Here is a 25,836-nt window from a genome sequence, read left to right as displayed (position 1 = left end):
TCTCTAAGGACACCCAGTATTTCTGGGCAATAATGAGATGTTGTCTGGAGGAGACTCAACTGTGTTCATTGCTGGTGCAGTTTTTCCTTCATGAATGTAAAGAACTAACTTCAAGTATATGAATTAGTTTCCATATAACTTATCCTTAGCACTGTCAGTGATTGATGTGAACTTTCTATAAATTGCCATGATTTTACATTGACAAAGCTGTAGCAGCCATCTGTTTCTGCAAAGACCATATAAAGAGACAGAAGAGCAATAAAAGAATTAAATAAAACACTGGTCTAGAAAAGAGCTTTGTTAAAAAAAAATGTATTTTCCAATCACTGAAACATATGAAAAGTGCAGAGACAAGTTAATCTATGTAATGTACTTGCATACTCTTACAGACAAAATTAGAACAGAAACACATTCAGAATATAACCTGATTAAATATTTAGTTCAGTCCTGAGCATTTGATATTTAATACAGTATAAACATAGCAATAGTAAAAAGAAAAATAATCTTAAAATTATTTGATTTGTGTTCTATTACAATTTCTGCTAAACCTAGCTCATTTGGCTAAATATTCTTGTACCAGTAATATTTACATTTTGATATATGCAACTGCAGTGACATTGGTACCTGGCAATAGAACTAATTACATTCGTTACACCCTGCTGTGCAGGGTAGATTTCACTTCAAGAGTAATATTTATCACTTTAAACTGACAGGAGTTTATTTGTATGTGTTATTTTAGCTTATTCTATTGAGTGTTTCAAGTGTGACACGTTGAATTAGTAAAAAACCCCAAACTCCAAACCCGGAATTGTTAAAAGCTGCCTATAAATATGTTCAACTTTACCAATCTGGAAAATGAAGAGCATGAATATGTCTAAGTCTCTCATTTAAAGGAGTTTTGTAAGCTGAAGCCAGCAATACTCAAGTTTTGACTTCACCTTATGCTTACAACTCAGACAATAATACTTTTTTTTGGAAAATTATTCAACATTTGAGAAAAACCAACTAACTGGACTAAAATTTAGATACCTCTAAGTATTTTTCAGAATAGCATCCTTAATGACAAATATTTTTATGGCCAGAACTGAACTATATTAAACAGAACATAAATAAGACTGTAAATAAATAAAAGAAAAATCATAAAGTAGACCTCTAAACATCATTCTACAAACAACTTATATAATCAAATTGAGAAGTTGAAACTGTCAACCTTCATTTCACCTCTACATTAAATAATTCCAGCTTTTTTTAAATTGACCTTTCAAACATGAATGTTATCTCAAACCCAAGACACAAAAAACAAATGGGGCATTCATAACGAATGTTCAATCAGTCATCTTGCTCAAAATAGCATGTTTGGCTTTATATTTCAGTGAACTGATGTATTTGTGCATAAGAAAACCTTTGGGTGTTACACAGACCTGTCATCACAGAATTGTCACTTTGAATCTAAGACAGCTGCTACCATATTGTGGTTATATTGTTTCCATTTGCTCACCAGTAATTATAGCACTTCTGAAAGATGAAGTCCATGCAATGTGGCTTGTTGCTCGGGGAAGAAAATTGCAGCCACTGAATGAAATACATCTGAGTGCAACAAACTAAGTAGAAAATGAAAAATTTCTGTTCTCTGCAATATCCACCTACTTACACAGTACCCATGGAAGATGACCCCAGTTGCTTTACCAAGACAGGACTGCTTGAACACCTACAGCCAATGTACAGAGGGCATCCAAGTTGCCTTCTGATGAAGCAGCCTGCTAGGAAGAAGCACGTAAGACATATTTGAAACAAGCTGTTCACATCTATTCATTAAACCTGTGCACCCCCAACTGCATACAGGGTCAATTGTATATTTTAAGAATTGTTATTTACTGTACCAAAATTTGTGCAGATTTCTAGTCAGGAGCTTTTCTTTTTCAGAAAGGGTTTACCTTACCAACAGGACTTCTGATATCTGAGTTAGCATGTGAGAGATTTTTTTTCTGGTACAAATCCTTTAATGAAGCATCTTCAGATCTGTAAACCTAGCACACTCCTTCATGTGTTCCTAGCTGGCAATCAGAGAGCCCCCTAGGACAAACGATTAACAGAGAGAAACTCTCATTTTTAAGTGCACAGTGGGTATAACTATTTCAGTTTCAGTGTTGGTATTATGAATTTGATTCATCGGGTTCAGAAAGCAGCTGCCCCTTTTGGTAGTCTCAAAGTAAATTTTTAGGGTTACTTGTCTGCCTTGCCTTTCTCACTCTCCCGCAGATGCAAGAAACCTTTTAGTGCAGGTTAAAGTACTGTACATTCACAAAACTAAACTCTGAACTCTGTGTCTTCCTACAAAGTATTAAAAAACAAACCAGAAGAAATTTATTTTCAGAAACAAAATTACAACATGGGTGATGAATCTAATCAGCAGCTGTTGTGAGGCAGCCTGGATGTTTTGGAAAGGCGCTTATGCTTGTGGTTAACTTTAAACTATAAAAGTTATACTCTTGTACAAAAGTATTGCATGGCAGAACAGCCATCTTCACAGTCTGCTCACATGAAAATAGTGAAAAGATAAACAATTGTCTGTTGAACATAATTTTTCTCAACACAGTGCAGTTCAACAGGATACATGCTTAGTACTGCCTTTGTTCCATCTTTACAAAATAAAAACACAGATGCGATACACACAAACTGTACAAAATCAGCATCAGTATACCAAAATTTATCTACTTTGGTTTTCTGTTTGTTGGGGTTTTTTGCCATGTTTTAAGCTTACAACAATTCAGTTCACTCTATTTTACAAATAAACATCTCAATAGTGAATGTAAAATAGAAGATCTTTGAAAGCACATCACTGGAACTACAAAGCTCATCTGAAAAGATATGAACAAGTGGAAAAACACTTCAGTGAAAATGCGTAATTATACATCATCAGCTGGAAGGGCTGGTATACTGATCTTTGCTCTTGTGAAGTATGCTATCTTCTCCCTGAATCAGAAAAGAAAACAAGGGATTTCTTTACCATTTGTTGCACGACTGCAATGTCATCTGCTGTAGAGTTGCTAAGGTTAGAGCATACTTCTTTAAAACACAGGTTTGGAAAATATACAGAAAATTTATTTACAACAAATTTACAACAAATGGCACAATTACCTTCTTAGGCAGTTTTATGTAAAAAGCAGTTCCAGTTTTGAAACAGAAAAAACATCAGTATTTCATTAATAACTGCAATGGTATGACTGAAATATTGTTCCAGTCACTGAATTTCCTATGATGATATTTTCGGTGGGGGGATGAGAAGGCAAAATAAATCATTTTATCCTGACATGGGAAAAGGGCAGGGGGGGAAGAGTTGTGTCTGGGCAAGACTCAGAGAAAAATTGTCAACCCATTCTCCAGTTGCTTCCCCTGTGCTGTTACCATTTCTGTCACCTATGAACTGAGACATTACTGAAGCATAACAAGTTTACACAGGTTTGCCTACTAGCAGGCTAGAAAGCGGAAGAGAAGTATTGGGGGCTTAAAAATTCAATCTCAGAAGAGCCATTCTTCTTGAGAGCTTTAAAAATGTCTCTCTGTGATTAGTCTGAGGCCACAGCACTCTAACAAGTCCAACTAGCAGGGCATGTACAATTCAGCCTCAGGAGGTAAGTATTTATCCAGAAGACTAAACCATGTTTTCCACTGGTGAAGCTTGAGTTCCCATAAAAAAGAATAGCTCAGAGCAAAATCAGCCTAAACTGGCTTTCTCTTCCTAATGTGGTGACTAGAAAATGAAGGACAATGGAGCCTTTCGATACCCTTCTTGCAGGGAAATGATGTTTTGAGCAGTCTTACATGTTCCTGTAGATTTGGGCAGCAGTCTGTCTGAGATGACTGTTAAATGACCAGCACCAACCAAAAGCCCTTCTCAAGACATGCACAGAAAGTGAAATCTTCAAGATGCTCTGAATTTCAAACTGAAGATAAATAACTTAGCTGTAGCACATCTTTGCTGAGGAACCCCTTTCCTTTCTCTCTTGCTTTGATTCTGCATCACTTAAGCTGTGTTTTGCAAGACATGCTGCCTCACAGGCCCCTACTTGCTTATGGATTTCTCCAACTGCTCACAAAAGATGATTAAAAAAAAGGAAAAAAAGTCTCACGTTTATTAGCAGCTGATTTAAATTTCCTATAAAGGAATCTGAAATTCAAACTTTAAAAATGTGCATTAACTGACACAACAAACCAAATTAACTTGCAGTACTGCTTCTATGTGCAAGAGCAAGCACTGTATTTTTCAATCAATAGATTTATATTTATTTTTATATAGGAGCATGGCCTCCAGGCTGTAAGCTGGCCAGTCTTTTAGGAATTTAGACCAGTTAGAATTAAGGTTAAGATAACAAGTGTTCATTCTGGCTTATGCTAAGCAAGAACACTTCATTAATTGCTTCAAGTAATAGGTTGCTTTGCAACCAAAAGGAGAAAGGAAACAAAACAGAGGATGGTCTCAAGATCTTTCTTTAACACTAAGTCTTGAGCAAGGCACAAGTAGTGGTTAATGAGTTTCCTGATGAGCTGTATCTGTCCTACTTCTCCTTGAGCACTGATTTGCTTCAGGCCCCTGCCATCACTGGAAGAGCTCCCATGACTTAAAGCCCCCTGTCAACCTTCTGTGGGTGAGGTGAGCCACGGCAACAGTCACACCGTGCCCGCCTACAGCAGATGTCACACAGGGGTCTGACACTCCACTTGGCTTCCTCACCACGCTCTGAACTGCCACAGGAGCAGGTCACTAAGGCCTGGTCTTCTGAAACTCCAACCTAGAGCCATTTTAGAAATGTGTGATGTTTCTGGCAAGTCAAAGCCATGTGGACTTTTACTAATACTACAGGGCATGTCTGATTATACCTAGAAATACTTCATGTTACTTCACTACATTAAAAAGAGCATGATAAGCAGAACAGGCCGTACCTGAATGACTGCACCTGCAGTGGCACCTTCTGGCTCTGCTCCCGTAGCCGGCACACATCCTTAGAAGCTTTCCTCATCAATTTCTCAGCACTTAAACCTTGTTTCTGCTCTTCTTTTGACTGTTCAGCCTGTATCGAGAAAAACAACTGTATTGTGCTGATAATGAAAACTACTTGTTTCAAAGAAGTGAAAGATGCTCTATGTCAAGCAAAACACTTGGCAGTGCCAGGTTTACTGTTGGACTCGATACTAAAGGTCTTTCCCTGCCTAAATGAATCTATGATAATCTCTGTTACAGCGGGGATTACTGTAACATGCATATATCAAACCAGGAGTCCCGTGGAAAAGAAATATATATGGACAGATTCTTGCTAGCTGTTTCAGAGATGTTTATTTCTCCAGCCGCATGGCCGGAGCTCTGCCGAGGAACCCTCACAGTCTGGGCTGAGGGTCCCTGCCCGCGCAGGGAACACAAACCAACCAACGGGAACGAGGCTGAGCAGGGGCAGGGAAACCCCGTGTCTGTGCCCTCAGGGCCCCTCTCCCAGGGCTACATGGCGGGGGAGGAGACCCCGACAAATCTCTATATAAAAGGTCAGCAAGATAAAAGACTGACATCATGAGCCTAAGCCATGGCCGTGAAGTAAGGTAATGGGGCTTTCCAAAAAAAAAAATAAATAGAGCAAATTCCATGCCATCTCAGGTGGCTACTAGGTTTTATAAATTCTGTTATTTCTTAGGGCTGTAGTTAGACCTAAATTTGTATGAACACATGTTGTCCATCCAAGTGTCTTTTTAGAACTGGGAGCCACTGATTCTCTTCCCATATAAAATACTTTTATTTCCTGACGAAAGCTCTCAGGAAACTCTAAACTCTCTTTAGAGTTTACCTACTCTAAAGTGACCGACAGAAAAAATAGGGAAGATGTACTCTGAAAATATACTTTCAAGTTTTGTTGACCATGTTAGCAAGGAACATGAACTTTTGTGCCTTTATTCATGACATGGCACCTATTTTGCATGTCTTTCTTTTGCACTGTAGAGGTGTAAAAGCCAAGGCAAGTGAACAGAACACCAGTGGTAACAAGAGACCAAAGGTCTTTCGTGAACAGAGTTGAGCAGCTACATACCCCACAGTAAGTTACTGAATTTCTGCACCTCAGTATTGCTGGCTCTATTACTTATGCCTTTATTAAGCATCAACAGGACAGCTGCAGCTATGCCATCCACCATTTCAGCAACAAGACTGCTATTAGTAGCTGTACTTTGGCTTTAAAAAACTTTATCAAGGGTTTCTGAATATCCAGTAATTTGAACAGCAGCTGATTTTAGGTGGGCAGTCACCTGGAATTCTTAGACAAATGACCCCCATTCATACACAGGTGAGTTCTGTAACAAGTGTATTGTCACCCCCATCACATGTGGGGTGCATGGTGTGGGCAGTGCTTTCATTTCAAGACCGCAGGGGCTGTAAGACAAATGTTATTTATTGTATTTTGAATTTTGTCAGTCATCAAAATTCAACAGAAGCAGCTTACATTCTTGAACAACTATAAAGTTGTAGAGTTTAATTTTTGATTCTTTAGAGACTTGAAAATGCTGTTCATTACCTCAAATTAAAATAAATTTGCAAGCCTGAAACAGTGATCTTCAAAGCTAGTTTGTAACTTAGGAGTTCACGTCCCAGTTCAGAATTCAACCCAGTGGACTCCTAAACAACAAAACCAACTAATTCAAAAGATCTAGTCCATACTATCAGTTTCATACTGGGTAGTTATAAGAAAGATGCTCACAGCAGGATAGTGGTACCCTGTTGAAAAGCACTCTGGTTTCTATATGAAAGTATTTTACATGAAAGAGCACCACCCTTTCAAAAGCTGACTCAAAATCCAGTCAGCTTGTACTGCCGTTAACTTCTTCAGTCCCCAACTCTAGAATAGCTATGATTTAAAAATGAAATTAACCTATAAATATTGTTTTCTTTATTAGTTAGTGAACATAAATTTGCAATCTACAACTGGTAATGTCGTAATTAATTTTGCATATGTCACTGGCCATATGTTTTACCAGCTCCCCTAATTAATATTTATCATCAAAGCACTAAACATACAATATTTCAAAATTTTCTAATTTTATCCTTTCCCTAAGTATACATGAGATTCTTGTGATTACTGCATTCCAGATTTAAGAGCATAGAGGACTTCTTTTTTTTTTATACTCTCTACTACCATGTATCCCTTTTTCATTTTTGAATCCATTTATTTTTTTCAGGATACTCTAAGAGAAACCTGGGTTTCAGCCCAGCGTCTCTAGGAATATGCATATGAGAAGGTATGTAGATGACCAGGTTTATATTTACATCATGTTTCTTGAGTGCTTTATAAAAAATACAGAAAGGCACACTAATACAATGGCCAGACATTCAGGAAGTCCTAAAAATCTGGCACATTCTGTGGTGATGCACCACCCCCCACCCCCCACACTACGATCTCAGATTCTTTAAGCACATTTCTTTATTCTTTAAAACACTCATTCACAACACTTACCTACCAAATATAAGTTTCAGATAGGAATGTCTCTATCTGGGCTTACCTTAAGCTTGTTTAAGATGACAGAGAAGAAACTCTATCAAAATTAGAGCTGAAATGCTATTTCCTGTCTTGTTCTTCTGTGGTTTTTGTATAGAAGAAACTGAATCTAAAGAAAAACTAACTGTGCTAAACACCAAATCACTGGGACAAGGACAGGATTATTGGTATTGATGACATAATTACGTATTACCTCCACATAGAAGATGTACTAAAAAGAAATAAAGAAGATATTTACAGGAATCTTTTTTGGATATAAACAGAAGTAGTACTTCAGAGGACACTAGGTGTCTGAAAACTTACTTGTATGCGGATTCAAGACTCAAACTTTGAAATACTGCATGATTTCTCATAAACATCCAATCTAAAGAAGAGAAAACGCTTCTGGTGCACAGAATTACCTCTGTTTTCTGATCTGCAGGTATTAGTGGGCATTACATACTTGCTGCACTTAGGAAGGTGTGGAAGGAACGAGAGGGAAGGTATGGAGTCTGTGGACTTGGCTTCATGCTGAGTAACTACATGCTAGCAAGCAGCCACTGATTTTCAACATTCCCCACATCTGCAGTTTCATTTTTCACATGAGACTCTCAATTTCTCTGGCGTTTCCAGCTGCTGCATTAGTCTGTGCCATTATAATGCCTGCAGGATCTAAGAAATAATCTATGACAATGTTCTCTAGGCTGCTGTGTTTTGCTAACCCAAGGGGAAACACTGACAACACAGTACAGCGCTCTCAGGGTTGTTTTGCTCTGCAGGGGAAGGCTGCAATGATTTGAAGGGTAGAAATATTTCTAGAAACTTTGTAAGAACTCTTCAAAGAGGTGGAGTGACTATGATCATTGTTCTGACTTTTACCTCGGAAAGGAGGACTTAAATGCTGTGCTAGTGCCTTCCTATATTTTAGGAATGTGTATTATTACCCTTATTCCTCACCACAGTGTGTGTAATGGTGTTGATCACTGACAGCAGCCATACAAAATGTGACAAACCTACCTCCTGCCTTGAAAGAGCCAGCTGAAATAAAGCACAAATCCAAAGGATTCATAATAAGAAATGTTGCATAGGCATACTTTGTTCTAGAGGGAATAGCTTTTGAATGGGAGTAATTTAAATGAAACACTCAGAAACTATAATTTCTGTACTGCATCCAGCATTAGACATAAACTATGAACTTCTACATAAATTTAGCTATGCTTCTTTTCTATAAGCTACTATTTTTATGGGTTAAAACTTAGATCAAATTCATATAATGAATTCACGTGGTAAAAACCAACACACTTACAGTAAGTTTAAACACTGCACTATCTTCCCCCATGTTGCCCAAGGGTTTTTCAGAACACTCATCAATGTTCACCATAAACTCTGCTAGTGTTTTATAGTTGTTTTAGTACTCCACTACCTACAGTCAACAGCAGGTGCCACAAGAGGGACCAGAAGACAGAACAGGACACAAATGTAGAATTGGGAGAACATACTGGGGAAAAGTTTTGTTTCCTAAGGTATCAGTCAAGGACTTCTTGAAATATGTGGTATCATTATATGCATTTTTCTACCATAAATTTAGCAAATCAATAAATTAGTAATTTTTTTAACTTATGCAAACTTGTAGCACTCAATGTTTTGTTGAAAACACTTTTACAGTTTCTGAATGTCATGCTATGTTTGCTTGCATTTAACCTGCCATCTGTTCAATTCTCTACTTCTTGGAGAATTAAAGACCATGATTAATTGCTCTCTTCCACCGCACTCATGGTTGTATGGACTTCAGTTGTAGCTACTTAGCCATTCCTAATATGGAAGTTGTTTCCTCCTCTGACTATCCTTGTTGACCCTCTGTAGTTTTCTCATCCGTTTTGAAAAGGGAAACCAAAAATGAACTGTGTTTATGTTACAGGCATAATAGTATTTAGATGCTAAAGCAATGATTTGTTTTGTTCCAAGTATTTTCCTTAGCAATTCTTGTCTTATTTGCTTTTTGACATCTGCTGGTCCTGTGATGTTTTTGTTTATGCTTTTGTCTCTTATATGTGGAGTATCTCATTCCTAACATCTAACTCAGAGCTCATCTTTGTATATGTAAATATTAGGATCACCCTTTGCTCTTCTACACAAGGCTATTTACTGACATTTAGCTTTAAAAAAAACAAAACAACAAAACCAACAACTATTGCTTACCTATGAGGAGGGCCTCTGCACCTAGTTAAAACTTTCCATTTTTACTACTCTGAATAAATGGGCATACCAAAACCCTAGTATCTATCACCCATAAAGAGCTAAGGAGCATAGATCCCTCCTGGCTGTCACTCACAACCTCCCCGCATTGAAAACTGACGTACATTCACTGACTTGGATGGGAAGGGGGCTCCAGAAGGCGTCTACTCCAACCTCTGCTCACAGTAGGTGATGCCAGAGCTCAGTGGTCAGGGTCTGAACCAGTTAGGTTCAGAATACCTCCAACTGTGCAGGTTGGGTGGATTTTGGTTTTTTTTCTTGGCTGGGCTTTTAACTCCTCCAACAACCTCTCCAGGCCCCTATTCCCATCAATAATCTCCTTAATGATTTAAAAACCCAACCAACCTCCCAAAAACTGTGTAATTCAGAGATGTAATTAGTAATTACACTGTGTAATTCAGAGATGTAATTAGTCAAATGTGAGCTTCTGTAAAGATCTTTTAACGAGATTGACCAAATTCTTCAACAAATTTATAGCAAAGGTAGGGGCATATTTACTCACACATATCTCAATGCTGCTCATACCTGTTTTTCAGCTTGTTTCAAGAGTTTCTGGAAACGTTCATCCTCTAGCACACACAGAGGAAGGTCTGCCTCTCCTCTACCTTTCATTTCCTCAAGCTTTTGTTTAAGGTCCCGCAAGGCCTGGAGCTCATCGTTGAGACGATTCTGTCTTGTGCGCGACGCCTGGAGGTCCAGCTCCAAGTCCAGGGAAGTGCGCGTGGGGCACTCCAGCGCAGCTCTTCGCATGATCGGCTGGCAAACAGGCTGAGCCATTTGGGAGACAGAACAATAAAAGTTAATACCTAGAGAGGCTGGTGGAGGGTTTGACATATTACAGTCAGAAAAGCTCAAATATTTTTTTGGGTTTTTTTACCAGTCCTTTATTCTGAAGTCAAAAAATTTGCCTATCCTGAATTTTTGTTTAGTCACTAGCTAAAAATACATGTTCCAACCAAGTGCACAATGATATATTTACAGGTTAAAGACAAAAAACCCCATTCTGATCCCTGGGATGACACTACCAGGAGACACAACACTACACAGAATTCCCCACAGATTTCAACTACATTATTTATTTTTGTAAATATTTGCTTTTTCAAGGCCTAACCAAACACATAATGTTACAAACTCTGTAAACATGCATTTCTTCAGCATATTTCACATTATTTACTGTCCTTTCACAGTGGGTTTTTGCATGAGCAAGTCAGGCAGGAGAAGTCATCTCAGAGTACTCAGCATCCCAGCCTCTTCTTTCTTATGCAAAACGTAATCCTGCTACCCGGTAACAAGGCTTCCAAAGGACTATTTTTCTAGTTACAATTAAGACTAAAATATAACTCTCTAAATTTATGTAAGAATGAATTTCATGCAAGAGAAATAGAATCTTCCTCTCTTGTCCTTCAATCCTTTTGCTACTTGAATACTTTTGGTGAAGAGTAAATTCCCTTTAAAAGGACATCTAAATCCTTGAAATCTTCACTAAAATTTGCTCAGGATGTATATTGCTGGTGTTGACTTTTGTGCAACACAGGCCATCTTGTGTCACTTTACAATATGCAGGTTCTTTAACCCAGACCCCTTTGACAGTAACTCAAGTTCAACAATAAGCTCAAGTTCAACAACAAATGCCATGATGCTGAGCATCAGTGTCTTGCTGCTGGCTTCAGCCACAACTAAAACAACACAGGCTTCGTTGAAGGGGAGATGACATTGGAGTGAGACCACTATGTTGAGATTTCAACTTGAAACTACAGGACATAATTGTGGTACTTGTGTTGCTTTTGCTGAAATACTTGAAATATAGTGTATCTTTCATGTTATTTGGTATTCCTACTCTCCCCATACTTTGTTTTAAATGACGGGCAGGTAACGCAGCACATACCCGTTTAACTCTCAGGCTCCGTCGTTCCATAGCGTTTCTCACAAAGAGAGACTTCTTGGCTAGTGTGGAGCTGTCACTGTCGCTGCGATTCAACTGTCAAAATGTACACAACAAACAGATATAAAGCACCTTCATATGCAAATACACCTGCATTGGTAGAACCAGTCAGGGAACCTCAGTGTTTATATACATGTAGGTCATATTCTTAGTACAAAGTTAACAAGTTTGCAACTAGAATAAGCATCTATTCTAAAATTCTAATCCTACACCAAGACAACCATTGATCTTACTGAATGAATAGTGAGTAGACTCTTTAGGAATGCAAGGAAGGTAACTATGGTTATTAAGTACTGACAAATCATTGTCTGGCTGCAGATACAAACTATGGATTTCACCTACCTGGGGCAGGCTTTTAACAAATTTACTACAGGGAAGGTAAATTACTATAGACATGCACCTGTCCAACAAACAGTATTTTTGTATTGTTATTAATTGTAACAAGCAAAGGTGTGCCTACAGCTTCCTTTGGAAGCACTTCCTGCTCCTTAAAATTATGCACCACAGCTCGACAGTAGCTTCTTCGTAACTTTAGCATTATTTCATACACATCAGTGCAGAATGATTGTTAGGTGCATCAGCATCTAACAGGTGGTAACCTCCAGGGAAAACAGAAGCATCTCTCTGCAGAAAATGTATTTCACCTCTTCAGGAAGGGACAAAAAAGGGAATCATTCTGCTAACATTTCAGTAAGCAAAGCCAAAGGCCCTAAAGTGTGCTTACACAGGACTGACTGGGAGCTGAGGGTGGGAAACACAACCACTTGCAATACAAGTACACCTCTTGAGAGACAAATCTGTCTTTTCACCATGAGCCGCTACTGGGAGCTCACCCCTGGATACAGAGAGGTGGCCATAGTCACTCATGTTCTTTAGGCACTTTTCAAGAGGCATTTTCCAAAGCACAGACTTTGGTTCTGTCCATTAGGCCTCAAAGATCTCTGTGTTTTCTGTAACATCGTATGAGAGTAGGTGCTCTTTTAAAGCCAGGCCATCTCTTCTGATTAGAGAGCAGTTGTCACTTCACCGGAGTACATTCAACAGGTGCTTTTCTCTCATACAGCACCATAAAGCAAGGAAGGCTGGATATGCCTGTGGTGCAAACGAGGGACTGGGACTGGGGAGACCCCAGCTCTTCAGCCCTCTCTGTGAACTTGGATGCAGCTACAGTGCCCACTCTGGAGCCCCCAGCAGTGGGCAACAAGTGTTTCTGACACTGCAAAAGGTTCATCTGCAAACATGTTCTTTTCACGGGGTACTTTGCTTCCAGGCAATGCCATACACAATGAGAAACAGAATGGTTTATTCAAGGTAGGTTTTTTTTTTGATTCTAGCTCTTGGCAGCAGTTATGTAGCAATGTTACACCCAATACTTTCCCAGATGCAAAAACCCCAAGAGTTTACACTAACTAAGCTACCGAAGCAACTAGTTTTACTTCCTGTTGAAGACCTGCATAGGCAGCAAACTAAGGGGATTCTTTTTTTTTTTTTCTGCCAATACAGCTAATTTCCATTTATGGATTAAGTTCCAGCACAGGAATTAAGATGAAGGCTAGCTTCTGAATTCAGCCAACAATGTATCCAAATTATGTAAAGATTGTTAGAAAACAGTCTGCTATGTTTCATTCTGGAAGGTATATGGAATAGTTATTAATATGTAGGTATTGACTATAGATTTATTTTTTTTAGGCTAATGAGAATCACAGACAAGTGATGAACTTTAATGTTCCCAAATAATTAAGGCAACTGCCTCTAACTGAACTGGGGAATTAAAGCATAAGTTTTTGGTTTATTTTAAAAAGAGGTACTTGTATGAGTAAGTAGAAACTAAAGATCAAAATAAACTGCCTTTTCTAGGGCATTTCTGTGATTAAAATCTATGGAGCTGGTAATCCATGCTTAAATCTTTAAACACATGATTTTCATAGTTTAGCAGCAACAAGACTCACAATTTATATCTTTTCTTCTTTTTCCATGCTACCATAGATCTAGAGAGACTGGAGAATTTAGCTGCCAAAGCCATGTTTAAAACCCCGTCCCGAGGCAGCACCCGCACATCTTTCAAAGATGCAATTACAGCAGGATTTGGGCTGCCTAGGTTTAAAACCAGTTGAGATACAAAGCAAGATTTAAAATTGATGACTGAGCTCTTTCCACACTGTTACCCTTAAATGGTTGCATTATTAAAATATGGTAATGCAATGGCATTTTACAGCGAATTCTATTTCATGTTGTAACAAATTGTTTTGCTGTGAGAGCGCTGGAGTTGCTGATGTGCAAGGAAACACACTTTTTGCAGACAGCCAGCACAGGCATCTGTGTTATTTCTCTCCAATAGGATGTATTTTTGCCCTAGTTGAGGTGTTTTGCAAGAGTATGCAACTCTGCTGAAAGTCAATTCTACTATGCATCAGCTCAGATAGGGAGAGACTCTAGAGAAAGCACAGGCTCTGCCTCTTGCAGGGAGAATTGGTACATGACTCCCTGTCATTAATGCTTCATTCCCAAGAAGTTAAATGACTCTTTAGTTAATAGCTCTTCATTCCAAGTGTTTTTCCCCTTACCCTACAGATGTATTGGTTCCGCTCGCCTGGAGAGAAGGTTTGGGAGCGCACTATCATGCTGTTCCTGACAAAGGGACGCTGTCTGGAGCTCCAGCTGGCTCTGTCCTTGGGTCGGACTGGTGTGTTCTCATTAAGTGATTCCTCAGTGTTAGTCTCTTTATCAACCTATGAAAAGGAATTTAATGTAGAAGACTTACTATAACCAGATACATGCCACCATGTAGTTTTTGTACCTTTGGATTTTACAAGCATTCTCATCACCTTGCAGTGGATGGAGAAAGACCAGCAGCAAAAAGCACCCTGCATTTACAGAGAAGTTATTCTAAGTAAAGAAATACAAAATTCGCAAGAGGCTTAACAGTGTGTGGAGAGGTTTTGAAGGTACTCTTTGTAGGCAGTAAAGCCAAAGACCTTTGCTGCTTGGCAGATGGCTTGATGCAAACAGTGCAAGAAATGTTTTGCTTTGCCATTTGCAGACATGATGATTATTGCACATTTATATTTACTTTGGTATTTGCAGAAGAGCAAGGTTCTGCCATGCCTGAGATGGTGCCTGTGAACACTGAAAGAGGGCAGCTGGGAAGGTTACACTGCCCAGGTCCTTCCAGACATACTGCCATACATTCCCAAGCCTCAGCAGCAGGGCTGCTTTCTGGCAATCTCCAGAGCTTCACCAGCCTTTTGAACCCAGGGAAAAGACAGCTGGCTGCTGTCCCTCAGCACAGCCTGCTGCCTACTGCCCCACATGTGCTAGAGGGAGCCTCAAGTGCCCCCATCCCCGTGGGTGGTACAGCCTGTGCTTACTTCCATGCTGCACTCATCCTGGCTGCTGGGCTAGACCAAGCTCTGCAGCAGCTGGAACCACCAGTGTTACTGGTGTGCACTGGGGCTTTTTCTTCAACTTGGGTAATTTAATGAGGTTCATCATTTTCAAGTCCAGGTGATAAATACAGTGACCTAAATAGCACAACAGCAACCCCGAGGGGATGTGGCATACAGAGATCTATGCTGTGGCTGGCTCTGCAGTGGAGTCTGCTGTCTTTCACTCCTTGTCCAGGTCCACCCAGCCCAGGCCTAGCAAAGTACTTGTGTGCGTGTCTGACCTTCACACGTGTCCTTGCTGTCTCCCCTTGCCGAGTTAGGGCTTTGATCTATATTCACTGGCTACCCAGCAGACTGTCAGTCCTTTTAATACCACAGCCTTAGCTCATTTGGCATCTTGCCACATTAATTGGAAGTTAATTACTGTTTCCAGTAAGTCCACTGAGACGTTAAACTTTTGTATTGTCACAAAGGTGAAGGAACGAGATGTCACTCTTTGTCTTTTTACCTCTGCTATTTTATAGAACTTGTGGGTATAAAACATGCAGTGGTGTTTTTATTAAGATGCAGAAAGCTTCTAAAAATTTCATTTCTGAGAGTGTGCTACCACATCAGGCACACTAAACATCTACTAAAAGTGCTTTCAAGAAAGTGGAATATAGTTTAAAGCCAACAGTTACCAAGAATATGGAATTTGAATTTGCTTTATGCAGTGTGTGGGTACAACAGTACCCTCAATAGTTCAAAAGTATACAGTTTTAATACACATTTTGGAATTTTCTGTTCATTAATCTTTTGTCCTTTTTTCTGCTAAGACAGTTTTTGTATTTCACGCCCTAAAATAAAGGGAAAAAATAAGGAAATCCCTGCACTGGTTTAAAGATCTTGACCCATGTCTTGTGTTTCCCCCTGTTTGTCAGATGAATCTGAAGGAAAAAAAGGGAAACAATGAAACACATGTGCAGAAATATTTTAAATATGCACAGGCTGAAGCTACTGAACTGCTTTGTATTTTGAATATTCTCCATATGCAACAAAAAAAGTGAAGATAGAGTGTCTTGGTTAATTGTCCTGGACTTAGACGTTCTGCCTAGCATGTCTGTTCAATGTCCTCTTCATAGTTCAGAAGTGACCACACCAATTTTGTTACAAGTACATACTGACAAGTGCTACAGCAAAGGCCACATCAAATTGTAAATGCACAGATGCAGCAGACTTCTATATTAATTTCTCAGAAACAGATTTTTAGACACGGTAAGATACTGCAGGAATGTGAATTTTAAGATATTCACCAGTGTTAGAATTACAGCAGCTTGCTGGCTTTCACGGGCCTCATTGCTGTTCTCTCTGTTCTTGTCTTCATTCATTTCTGGTGCATCCATGAGTAACCCCAGGTCATCATTACAGTCGCCTTCTACTGCCAGCTTAATGTCATCTTCCTCTTCATCCACAATTTCATCAGAGGCCTCTGCAAGCATCTCTAGCCTGTATGAACAGAAGTAACCCAGGCTTATTCTGAAACTGAAAAAGCTCACCAGACAAAGATACCAGAAAGCCCAGACCTGCACCCATGTACGGGGTATGCATTTTCCTGACAGGGAAAACAACTATCATCCAAATGCTTCCACTTAGTTCACGTGAAGGCCCATTTCATTGCTGCCTCCAGCAAAACCCAGCAAGCGCTACTACAGTTCACCTTCAAGGTCGTTACGACAACACTGCACTATATTCAATAGCTGTAATGGTGATAAGTTCATAAAACAAAAATGCAACTCTCCCCTTCCCCCATAATAAAGCAGGTATTTACTTCTACACTGCAGCTAAGAAATTGCACAGTAACAGAACTCAAATAGCAATTTAGCAAGAAATCTGTTTCTTGGGAAAGTTCACAATTTCTTCAAAAACGAGACTATCAATGGAAGCACACCCACACTGACTTTGTCAGACAGCAGCTCTCTTTTCAAATCCTGTTATTTGCTTGTTACACTTAATGGAACTATAATATTTGATATTTTGCTATACTTCCAGTGGCTTCACAGCCCAAGTGGTTTCACAGGAAGATGTACATGGAATGGAGGAGCATTGGCAGTAGGAGTTCAGAGAGCAGCCAAGACACTGTAAACCTAAAAGAACATGAATTAATTGACCACACAAGAGAAAAAGACTTTACTCTAATTCCAGTGGTGGTGAGGCACTGGAACAGGTTGTCCGGAGAAGCTGTGGATGTCCAGTTCTTGGAAATGTTCGAGGCCAGGTTGGATGGGGTGTTGAGCAACCTGGTCTAGTGGAAGGTGTCCCTGCCCATGGCAGTGGTATTAGACTGGATGATCTTTAAAGATCCCTTCCAACCCATACCATTCTACAAGTCTATGATCTCCAAAAGTACAGCCCTTTTGTTTGTCTAAGAAAAGGAAGAATTAGCTGAATCATTCAGGCATGAACAGTGAGGGAGGGAAAGTGGCTTTACCAGTCTTCCTCAGAGGCCCTTTGCTCCTGTTCCTTCTCCTCATCTTCAGCCAGCTCTTGTTCTACTGCTTCCAGCTCAGCAGATGTCCTCTTCAGCAGAGCTGACACAGCATCCTGCTCACAAGGAAAAAGTAGATGAAACCAGAATTGAATGATACATAACCGGTAAAAAAAAGACAACTCTTGCAAGAGCTGCATTACCCTACTCCTCCCTGATGTCAGCAGAAACAGATCACAAGGGTAAGGGGTTTGAATTGTCAGTGTATAGCACATTGAATGATTATTTTTAAACAGAGTAAATCTCAATGAAAACCAATTGGTTTTAAAATGATAATGCAATCAAATATGTTCCTGCCATCCTTCAATGTATTTTCTTGTCTCCCCACTCATACTAGTAATGTTCTTAGCTGAAAAAAAGGTGCTCTTCAAAGTTACACTTTCTATGCAGTTCTCTTAAGAAGGGATTAAAGCAGAAAAGCTTGTTTAACCAGAAGAGTTAGTATGTTTTGCATAAACAACATGTTCAATGCAATGGGGCTTTAAGTAGGCAGATTTGAATAGTTAATAAATAGCAATTTTTAAGGTGTGCATGTGAAAATAAATTATACACTTAAGGATGCTCTTCAATAACATTCTTTCTAAAAAGAAACACAGCTGAAAGGTTTCAAATTGGGAGTACAATTTTGTATCCAGTAAAAAGCTTCTGCCCATCCCCACTCCTGTCTGACACCCCATACAGGCCCTACACACAAAGTCACTTTAGACAAAAGTGCCTGCAAAACAGGGCCTTGGACCTTCAGGGGAGGGCGGTTCACACATTCAAGTAACTACAATGCAACTGCACAATTGGAGTCTCTGTTTTTTTTTTTTGCTATCACAGTTATAGCCAGCACATTGCTCACCAAGTCCAGTGAGTCCAACGATTGTGATTGCTTGCTTAACAGAAACATGTATTCGTCATTTTGTTCCTTGGGTTTTTTGCCGGGACTCTGCTTGCAAGGCAACAGGTTGTACCACAGAGTACAGGTCTCATCAGAAAGTGATACATCTGCCAGGCTGATCTGAGTCCCAGACTGCACAAAATAAGAAAAGGGAAGAAAATTATTTAAATTTGTTCTGTTTCCTACAAAACAGCTGAAATTCTACTGTACTTATCATGCAAAACAGGCAGCACAAACTTGACATGAACCTGAATTCCCTTTTTAACTCTACAGTTTGTATTTCCCTCCACTTCCAGTTATAGACAAATAGAAATACATGGAAAAGTCCTTCATCTTGTCCATTCTGCCACCTCTTATTTCAGTCTTCAGAATTTCTCCCCACCCCCCATACCACAGGATTGCCCACACCTGCTCTAGTGCATTCACTAAGGAAAACCTGTGCAGCACCAGCTTGTGTCACATGATCTTTCAGCTGTCCCACCACAGAAATCATCCATATGGCAAATAATGGATGACCTTGCTTGCTCAAACCAGGGAAGGAGGAGATGAAGAGCCAGTAAAAGAGATTAAGAAACCCTTTCATTTGGACAAGCACTGACATCCACTGAGTTGGTACTCTGGGAAAACTACTGAAGTACTCATTTTGGGCTGTGCCTTGGAGATTAAAATCCTCTGTTCTTTGGTAAAGCGTATTATCTCCACAGCTACTGGGCTGCACACAGAACTCTTGCCAAGACTCTGGTCCTGTTGTCCAGGGCTTTCTGCCGGGGATGGAACTCCCAACTCTTTCATTTGATCTTGCGAATAACCCTTGTCTTCGTTGGGATTTTTTGTTATTGTTGAGTCCTTTCTTCACCTTTGTATCCTGCCTGATGTCGCATTTTTGTTCTGTTGCCCTTCCCTTTCCTCAGGGGAAAACTCTTACATACTGAAAGAGGCCAATACATTCCCCAGGAATTAAGTTAACTTCTACGTTCTGAAAGTGAGGCTATTTCACAGTAGTTGGAACTGATGAACCCCAGCAGATTCCAGCATCACTTCAGTGTGTTGTAACTGAAAAAATCTCACTGTGCTACTAAAATCCCTCTCATGGTGGAAAACTAGAGTTGTACCAGACCATGCAAGAGCAATTTGGAAGTAAATGAAGCATCACTGATTCGGTGATGACTACGATTAACAAGAAAATTTAAAGTGACAGCTTCCAATGGGCTGATCTATAAATGTCATGCCTTTTTATTATTTCAACAGATCATAAAGATCAAAACAGTGTCCATCATATAAGCTAAAATAACATCCAAAACATAATTTAGTTTGTTCTTTGTGAAAAGTTGTGATAATGAGGGTTTGCTCTCTTTTTTTTTTACTGTGGCTCTTCTTCAGCTTTTACTTTAAAACCTAGTGTTAAAGTAATGTTGCATTGAAGTTTACGGGGGTTTTATGTATAAAATGGCAAAGATGGAATATCAATCTGTAATTAAAGGGTTACGGTAGTGTTAGAATTATCAAAACACCTTCCATCCAGGATTACATTCTGTATCAGGAGTTTCGGTGAAAGGCAGTATTCTAGGTACTATAGCAACAACTAAGTTATGCTTCAGGCTTTGTCTCCAAGGGCTGTGGAATTTTAGCAGCCTTGACCATCAAAACAAGAGGGGACACTACAAACAAATGCATGCCAAAAAAAGCACCAGAAATAAAACCGCATACCAAGCACTCTTCCCGACGACTTCTACTGACAGCACAAACATCTACTCTCAGTGTCTTCTGTAGCAGTGTTACTTGAGAAATGGCTACTCTGAATATCTCGTTGAATAAAAGGGTTTCCATGGCAGGATGAACTTTAGTGCGGAACAGACAGCTGATATCAGTCGAGGATGGAAGGACTGCTACTCTAATATACCTGCCAGAAACAAAACCAAATCTTTACCTCTGTTGAAACTGGCACTTGCTGGTGATGCATCAGAGAAGTTCACCCCATCAACTTAAGGAGTGCAAAGCAACAAAATAGAACAGGAACTTATCAGTGGAATGGAAAAGAAGTGACAAAAATGAGTCAGAAACTCCTCTTGTCCCTTGCAAAAACATTTCCCAAAAGGGAGTTTCTGTGCCTGGTAAGGTAGTAGCAAGAGAGGTAGCAGTTTCTGACTCTATCCAAGTTTAGTACTGTAAACAATGAAGATCATCTCACAGATGGAAGGAAACATGTTCTTAATGTTAATTAAAAAGAGAAATTTACTCTTCTATAGTTTTTCTGTATTCTTGTGCTAAATGTTAGCGGACTTGGAAGGTCAGCAGAGGAAAGACTAGTTCAGAGAAGGAAGGACAGTAGTAGAACAACCATTTGTTATTAACAAAAACAAACAGAAAAATCCAGCAAGCACCCAGGCCTCTATCCTTAATGCATCCTTTCCATACCCAGTGGCTTCCTATTTATCTGCCAATCAAATTTAAGGCAATAGGATACAAAGGGAAAGACACCTGCAAGAAAACCAAATTTTCTGAGGATTGATTATGTCCTACTCCAATCTTGCTAAGCTTTTCAACAGTTTAAGGTAGTCTTACAGTCTGTCAAAAAGCTCACTCAAGTACAAGTGTCCCCAAGGCAAGCTGTACCTATTTATACAGATGAGAATTTTGGATTAGAAATTCAGTGGTAACATATTCAGGCATTTCGGTTCATTTTCTACATATGACTTGCACTGTAATTTACTTTTAGACTTTCCATGTTGGTGCAATTTGACTCAAGAACTAATCCTTAACAGACCTCCAAGCTCCAGTTGTTAGGGATGGTGTATCTCAATGTGACTGTGCTTGTCCACTTGCAATTTACTAAATTACCCCTTCCCTTTAAAAGCTCCCTTAAAATACAAATACTGCCTTAAATACCATTTTACATCAATAAGACACTTAAATGTAAAAAGACAACATTGTGAGCTGAAAGGATGCCAAAGCATCAAAATAATGTTTTTAGTAACTACAGCATAGCTGTTTAGCACTCACAAAGCTACAGAATGTTTAGAAGCACTAGATAAAACACCATTTAAAAATCCTTTTTATTCCACTTTAGTGGAATGTGCAAATTTCCTGATAACTTCCTTTTCTTGCTGGAATATGCAAAAGCTAAATACTACAACAGTTTGAAAAGTTTTGTACATATTTCAGTACTCTTAAGCTGTAAATCAACCAATTCCTTTAGAGAATTTTTTACAATTTATTATTATATTCTTGTATTTCAACACTACTTCTCAGTGATTGTTTGACTTACACCTTAGAGCCAAGGGGGACAGAAAACGCCGGAAGGTTTCTAAGCCGTACTATGATTATCACGAAACTTGAATTGCCGTGGTCATATCTGTTAAAGAAAGGACAACATGAGGGAAGTTTACTATTCACATTTATGTATAAACAGGAATATTCCCTTTGCTGGTCACTCACCTGAGTCCTATTTGTACCTGAGCAGCCTCTAGAGTTGTTGCATCATCTTCACTATATACAATGTCCTCATTTTCATTTGGTCTAGGAAAATAAGGCAAATACTCAAATTTAGGAAAATTATAGTTAGCTTTCAGCAATTATTAAGGTATGCATACACAGAACCTATATCCATTCTCCTAAACACACTGATTTAATTACAGCATGCACTCCAAATAAGAATTTCAGAGCCTACACAATAGCAGTGCTTGTTTTAGGGACAGTCACTGCTGGAATAGTTTGACAACTGCAGTAATGATTCAGAAAGGCCTTAGGCTGATTACTAAAGATTACAGGCAACCCTATATAAACTAGTGTGAAGAATCCTACAGAAGTTGTCTGGTCAAAAAATAACAGCAAATATGTTTCTTATATCCTGATCACCACAGTGAACCCTATACCTCAACCTGGATTATTTTAATACCATCATTACAACAGTTTTTTCTTGTCTTTTCTATAACCTCTTTTTAAAAATAAAAACATTCCAAAAAATGCTATACAATCTTAAAAATCCTAAACAAAACAAGAAGTAAAACCAGTGACTCTGAGTAGTGTCAATAGAGTCACATGGCAGAACCTGCATAGTTTACATCAAGCTTTCCTCTTGGGAACACTTCTAGCATGAGAAAATCCCCCAAGATTACAAGGAAATGTATATTAATGCTATTCAACCAAATTATACAAGCACAAAAAATAACCCAAATCAAACTTCATTGTTTGGCAAATATGCTGTCCTTTCCATCTAAAAGTACAAATTATTTCTAAAAAAGGCAGGGCTGATTAACAACTTCTGCTGATACTGTGTAACTGATCATAGATAAATTTAAATTTTTGGTGTTAGGACTTGCATGATTTCTCAAACCTACTGTTTCACAGAAGCTTCATATACACCACTGTCTCCAGCTACAGACTCATCAGACACAGCAGCAGATACACAAGCTGTTTTCTCCTCAAGCAGATGACCAGCTGTTCTCCTTGGTAAATCACCACCTACAAAAAGGAAAAAGAATGAAAATTAGTCCAAGAGATTAATAGTCAGAAAGAGAGATGAGCATAGCTTAGAAAGTTGTCAAGTTGAAAGCGGTGACCCTTAACTGAGTACCACAGAGTAGTTTTGTTCTGTATCATTAAACATTCTGAGACTGTACTGCTGTTACCACATATTTTGGCTGCAGATATAACCAGACTGATGAACTTGAAAATGTACTATTATACCTTCACAGAGACACAGACTCCTATGATCACCCTTATGCATTCAGCTAGTTATTGTCCTTCATTATCAACCCTCATTATTCTGAACTTTAAACCAGTATTTGCCATGTTCACAGTCAGCACTGTGGTAACACTTCAGCTACATGCCCAGTGCTTGCCTACTCTTTATTAAATATTCAAAAGTCAGACAGACACCCTCTCCCCAGTGATATAACTGCTAGAAATCCTCTCTGGTTTTCTATCATCAAAAACTTTCTATGCTACAGCCTCTCAATGACTACTTAGCTTTAATCTTCAACTTGCATTCATATGCGAGTGTCATGCAGTGAAGCCACATTCGGCAGCACAGTAAGCTGAGGGCCTATGCAGTCCTTTTATCTGCCAATGGGTGAGGATATTGGTATGCATTATCATCCCCATCTGAATCATGACTTTACATCCTGTTAAGATGTTAAAATTTAAGGCTCTAGATTAGATGATTGATTGCTGCATTTGTGCTTTTATTTATGGCAGTAGGAATGCTTTTTCCTTGATGATGAAGTGCTCTTTCCCTTCCGCCCCACCATGTGAGGGGTGAAGGTGATGACATGATTTATTGATTACCCTTAGGAATTACCACAGCAGCCTGAATTGACTTTGACAATGACACAGACTGACTGTGGAAGAACTACATGATATTCCAACTTGGTTTCTGACAGCAGGGACATGTGCAGAGCAGCAAATATCTCTACGGTTCACCTGTACAGAAAAGTCAGACAGCCAGAGAAGCAGGTGAACACTGCATCTAGAGAGCCAGTGCAGTTTACATGACGACAGCAGCTGTACTACCTTCGAGTCTTTGTCTATGCCCAAGTTAAGATTCAGCAGTATTCAGATCTGCAGTCTTGTAAAAACCTAAGCGTGTAGGCTGAAATTTTCTATGCAGGTTTATGCCTCCAGCTGAGTTTGTTCAAACCTTCCCATTCAGCATCACAGCAGTTTCAAGAATGAAACTGGAGTAGAAATACTAAACCAACCCCAGGTCTGTGTCTCACTGTTAATGTACTGAAGTCTCACCATGAGGTCCATTTTACTGTGGAAATCAGAGGTATTAAAGTGTAATTAGTTAATACCTGGCTATTCAAAACTCAAATACTTGTTTTGGCAGCCTTAATACAGGTTTAAAGACAATTTGTATTATGCATATGACGCTACAAGAGGAAGTATCAGTATGAAGAATCAAAGGATGAATTTACATTTTAAAACAATAACTACTTACATAGACTTAAAAGGCAACCCGACAATATCCAGAATAAGAGGTCCTCAAAAAGTTAAAAAATGTTAGACAACCACAGTATGCCTTTGAAAATAATGATATATAGAAATAAATTAAAAAAAAAAAAAAAAAAGTTCTGATTCCACATAGCCCAAAGTGTTCCCAAATTCCAAGGCATTTAGAATTCATTTCTCAGACTAGGTGAGTAGCAGCCAGATTGCAAAAACGGACTGAAAATTGTTGTTAATTTGGAAAGGATATGCTGCTGAAATACAGGCAGGAAAAATAATTATTGTTTCAATCTTTTACAATATGGCTCTAAAGTACAATAACTACTGTGCTACAGCATCCTGAAAAGACAAAGGACAAAAAGACCCTCTCCCCCCAAAATTCCCCTTCCATGTTTTTTCACGTTGCATTTCACAGGTTCAGACAATTAAGACATCAAAGAAGTCAATTTCTTGTTTTCTTTCTGCACAGTGAAGTAGAGTGGGGACTCCCAGCATACCATACCTTTCTCTTCTGGTGCCACATTGCTCTGGCCAACATTGAAATTACTACAGTACTGCAGTAAGCTAATCTAATTAGACAACAGATGTTACAACAATTCCTTGAGAGAATTACAAAAATAAAAGCAAATTTCTCATTAAAATATATAACTGTATGAATATGTCCAGGTACTCCTATTAAAAATTTGAAAACTCCAAGCACAAGTGTTCAAGCTTGGCAACCAATCTGAACAATGCTCAAGAGCTAGGCCATATTTATTCTAAAACACCAAATTACTTAGTTAGCTACTTCCCTACCAGCTCAGAAATACAGTTGGAAATGCCAGGTACTGACCAGGTTTCAAATAGGGCTGCCAGTGCTCAGCACTACTGAAATGTGTCTCACTCAGTTCTTCCTTGAGAAAACAGAGCCACTGTGTAACATAAACATGAATGGTTTGCAACATACTTGAAGACAGTGACACAGAATGACACTAGCAAAAATAAATGTGCAGAGAGAGCACAACATACTGTCAGCCCCAACAAAAGGCAGCAAAGCGAGCACTCTAAGACTGAGCACAAGCCATCAATTCTTGACAGCTGGGATTTTTGAAATTCTGGCTCTGCCAAAGGTTTTGACAGTATGAGATGATTAAGTATGTTGCATGGCTTTTGCTGCAGACCAGAAGTGGAATTCATCACACCTAATTCAGCCACCTCAAAGTTAAACTTAACTAGTAACTAAGGTTACCTTGATAACTCACAGTCATTCATCTCTTCTTCCTTAAAGGGAAGTAAGCTTTAGGAGACAAGATGTCCTAATTTTTGGGAGTTACCCACAGATGGCAGGGGGAGCCCTAGACTAGCTTAGGACCTCTGTTCTAACTTGGATAAAAAGCTAAAAGCTGTGA

General features: G+C 39.1%; 1 protein-coding gene across 3 annotated transcripts in view; it reads right to left on the bottom strand.

Moving 5' to 3' along the window:
- The window catches only part of WWC2 (WW and C2 domain containing 2), a 120,255-nt gene that overhangs the window by 24,483 nt on the left and 69,936 nt on the right, over positions 1-25,836 (bottom strand). For 2 of the 3 annotated variants that reach the window (XM_039551131.1, XM_010401501.4), the window contains exons 12-23: positions 22,837-22,960; positions 21,935-22,015; positions 21,765-21,851; positions 20,207-20,399; positions 18,461-18,631; positions 17,560-17,672; positions 16,385-16,577; positions 14,271-14,435; positions 11,650-11,742; positions 10,290-10,532; positions 4,942-5,069; positions 303-2,973 (exon numbers count right to left, since the gene is read on the bottom strand). In XM_039551131.1, coding sequence (XP_039407065.1) covers positions 2,907-2,973; positions 4,942-5,069; positions 10,290-10,532; positions 11,650-11,742; positions 14,271-14,435; positions 16,385-16,577; positions 17,560-17,672; positions 18,461-18,631; positions 20,207-20,399; positions 21,765-21,851; positions 21,935-22,015; positions 22,837-22,960 — 1,658 coding nt within the window. In that variant the 3' untranslated portion in view covers positions 303-2,906. Of the gene's footprint in view, positions 1-302; positions 2,974-4,941; positions 5,070-10,289; positions 10,533-11,649; positions 11,743-14,270; positions 14,436-16,384; positions 16,578-17,559; positions 17,673-18,460; positions 18,632-20,206; positions 20,400-21,764; positions 21,852-21,934; positions 22,016-22,836; positions 22,961-25,836 lie in introns of those variants that run through there. The other variant, XM_039551132.1, reaches the window with a different exon arrangement.

The sequence above is a fragment of the Corvus cornix genome, chromosome 4, assembly GCF_000738735.6.
Source record: "Corvus cornix cornix isolate S_Up_H32 chromosome 4, ASM73873v5, whole genome shotgun sequence".
Lineage (NCBI taxonomy): Eukaryota > Metazoa > Chordata > Aves > Passeriformes > Corvidae > Corvus > Corvus cornix.
Note: the sequence above shows the minus strand (reverse complement) of the source record. Positions and strands in the feature narration are given on the sequence as shown.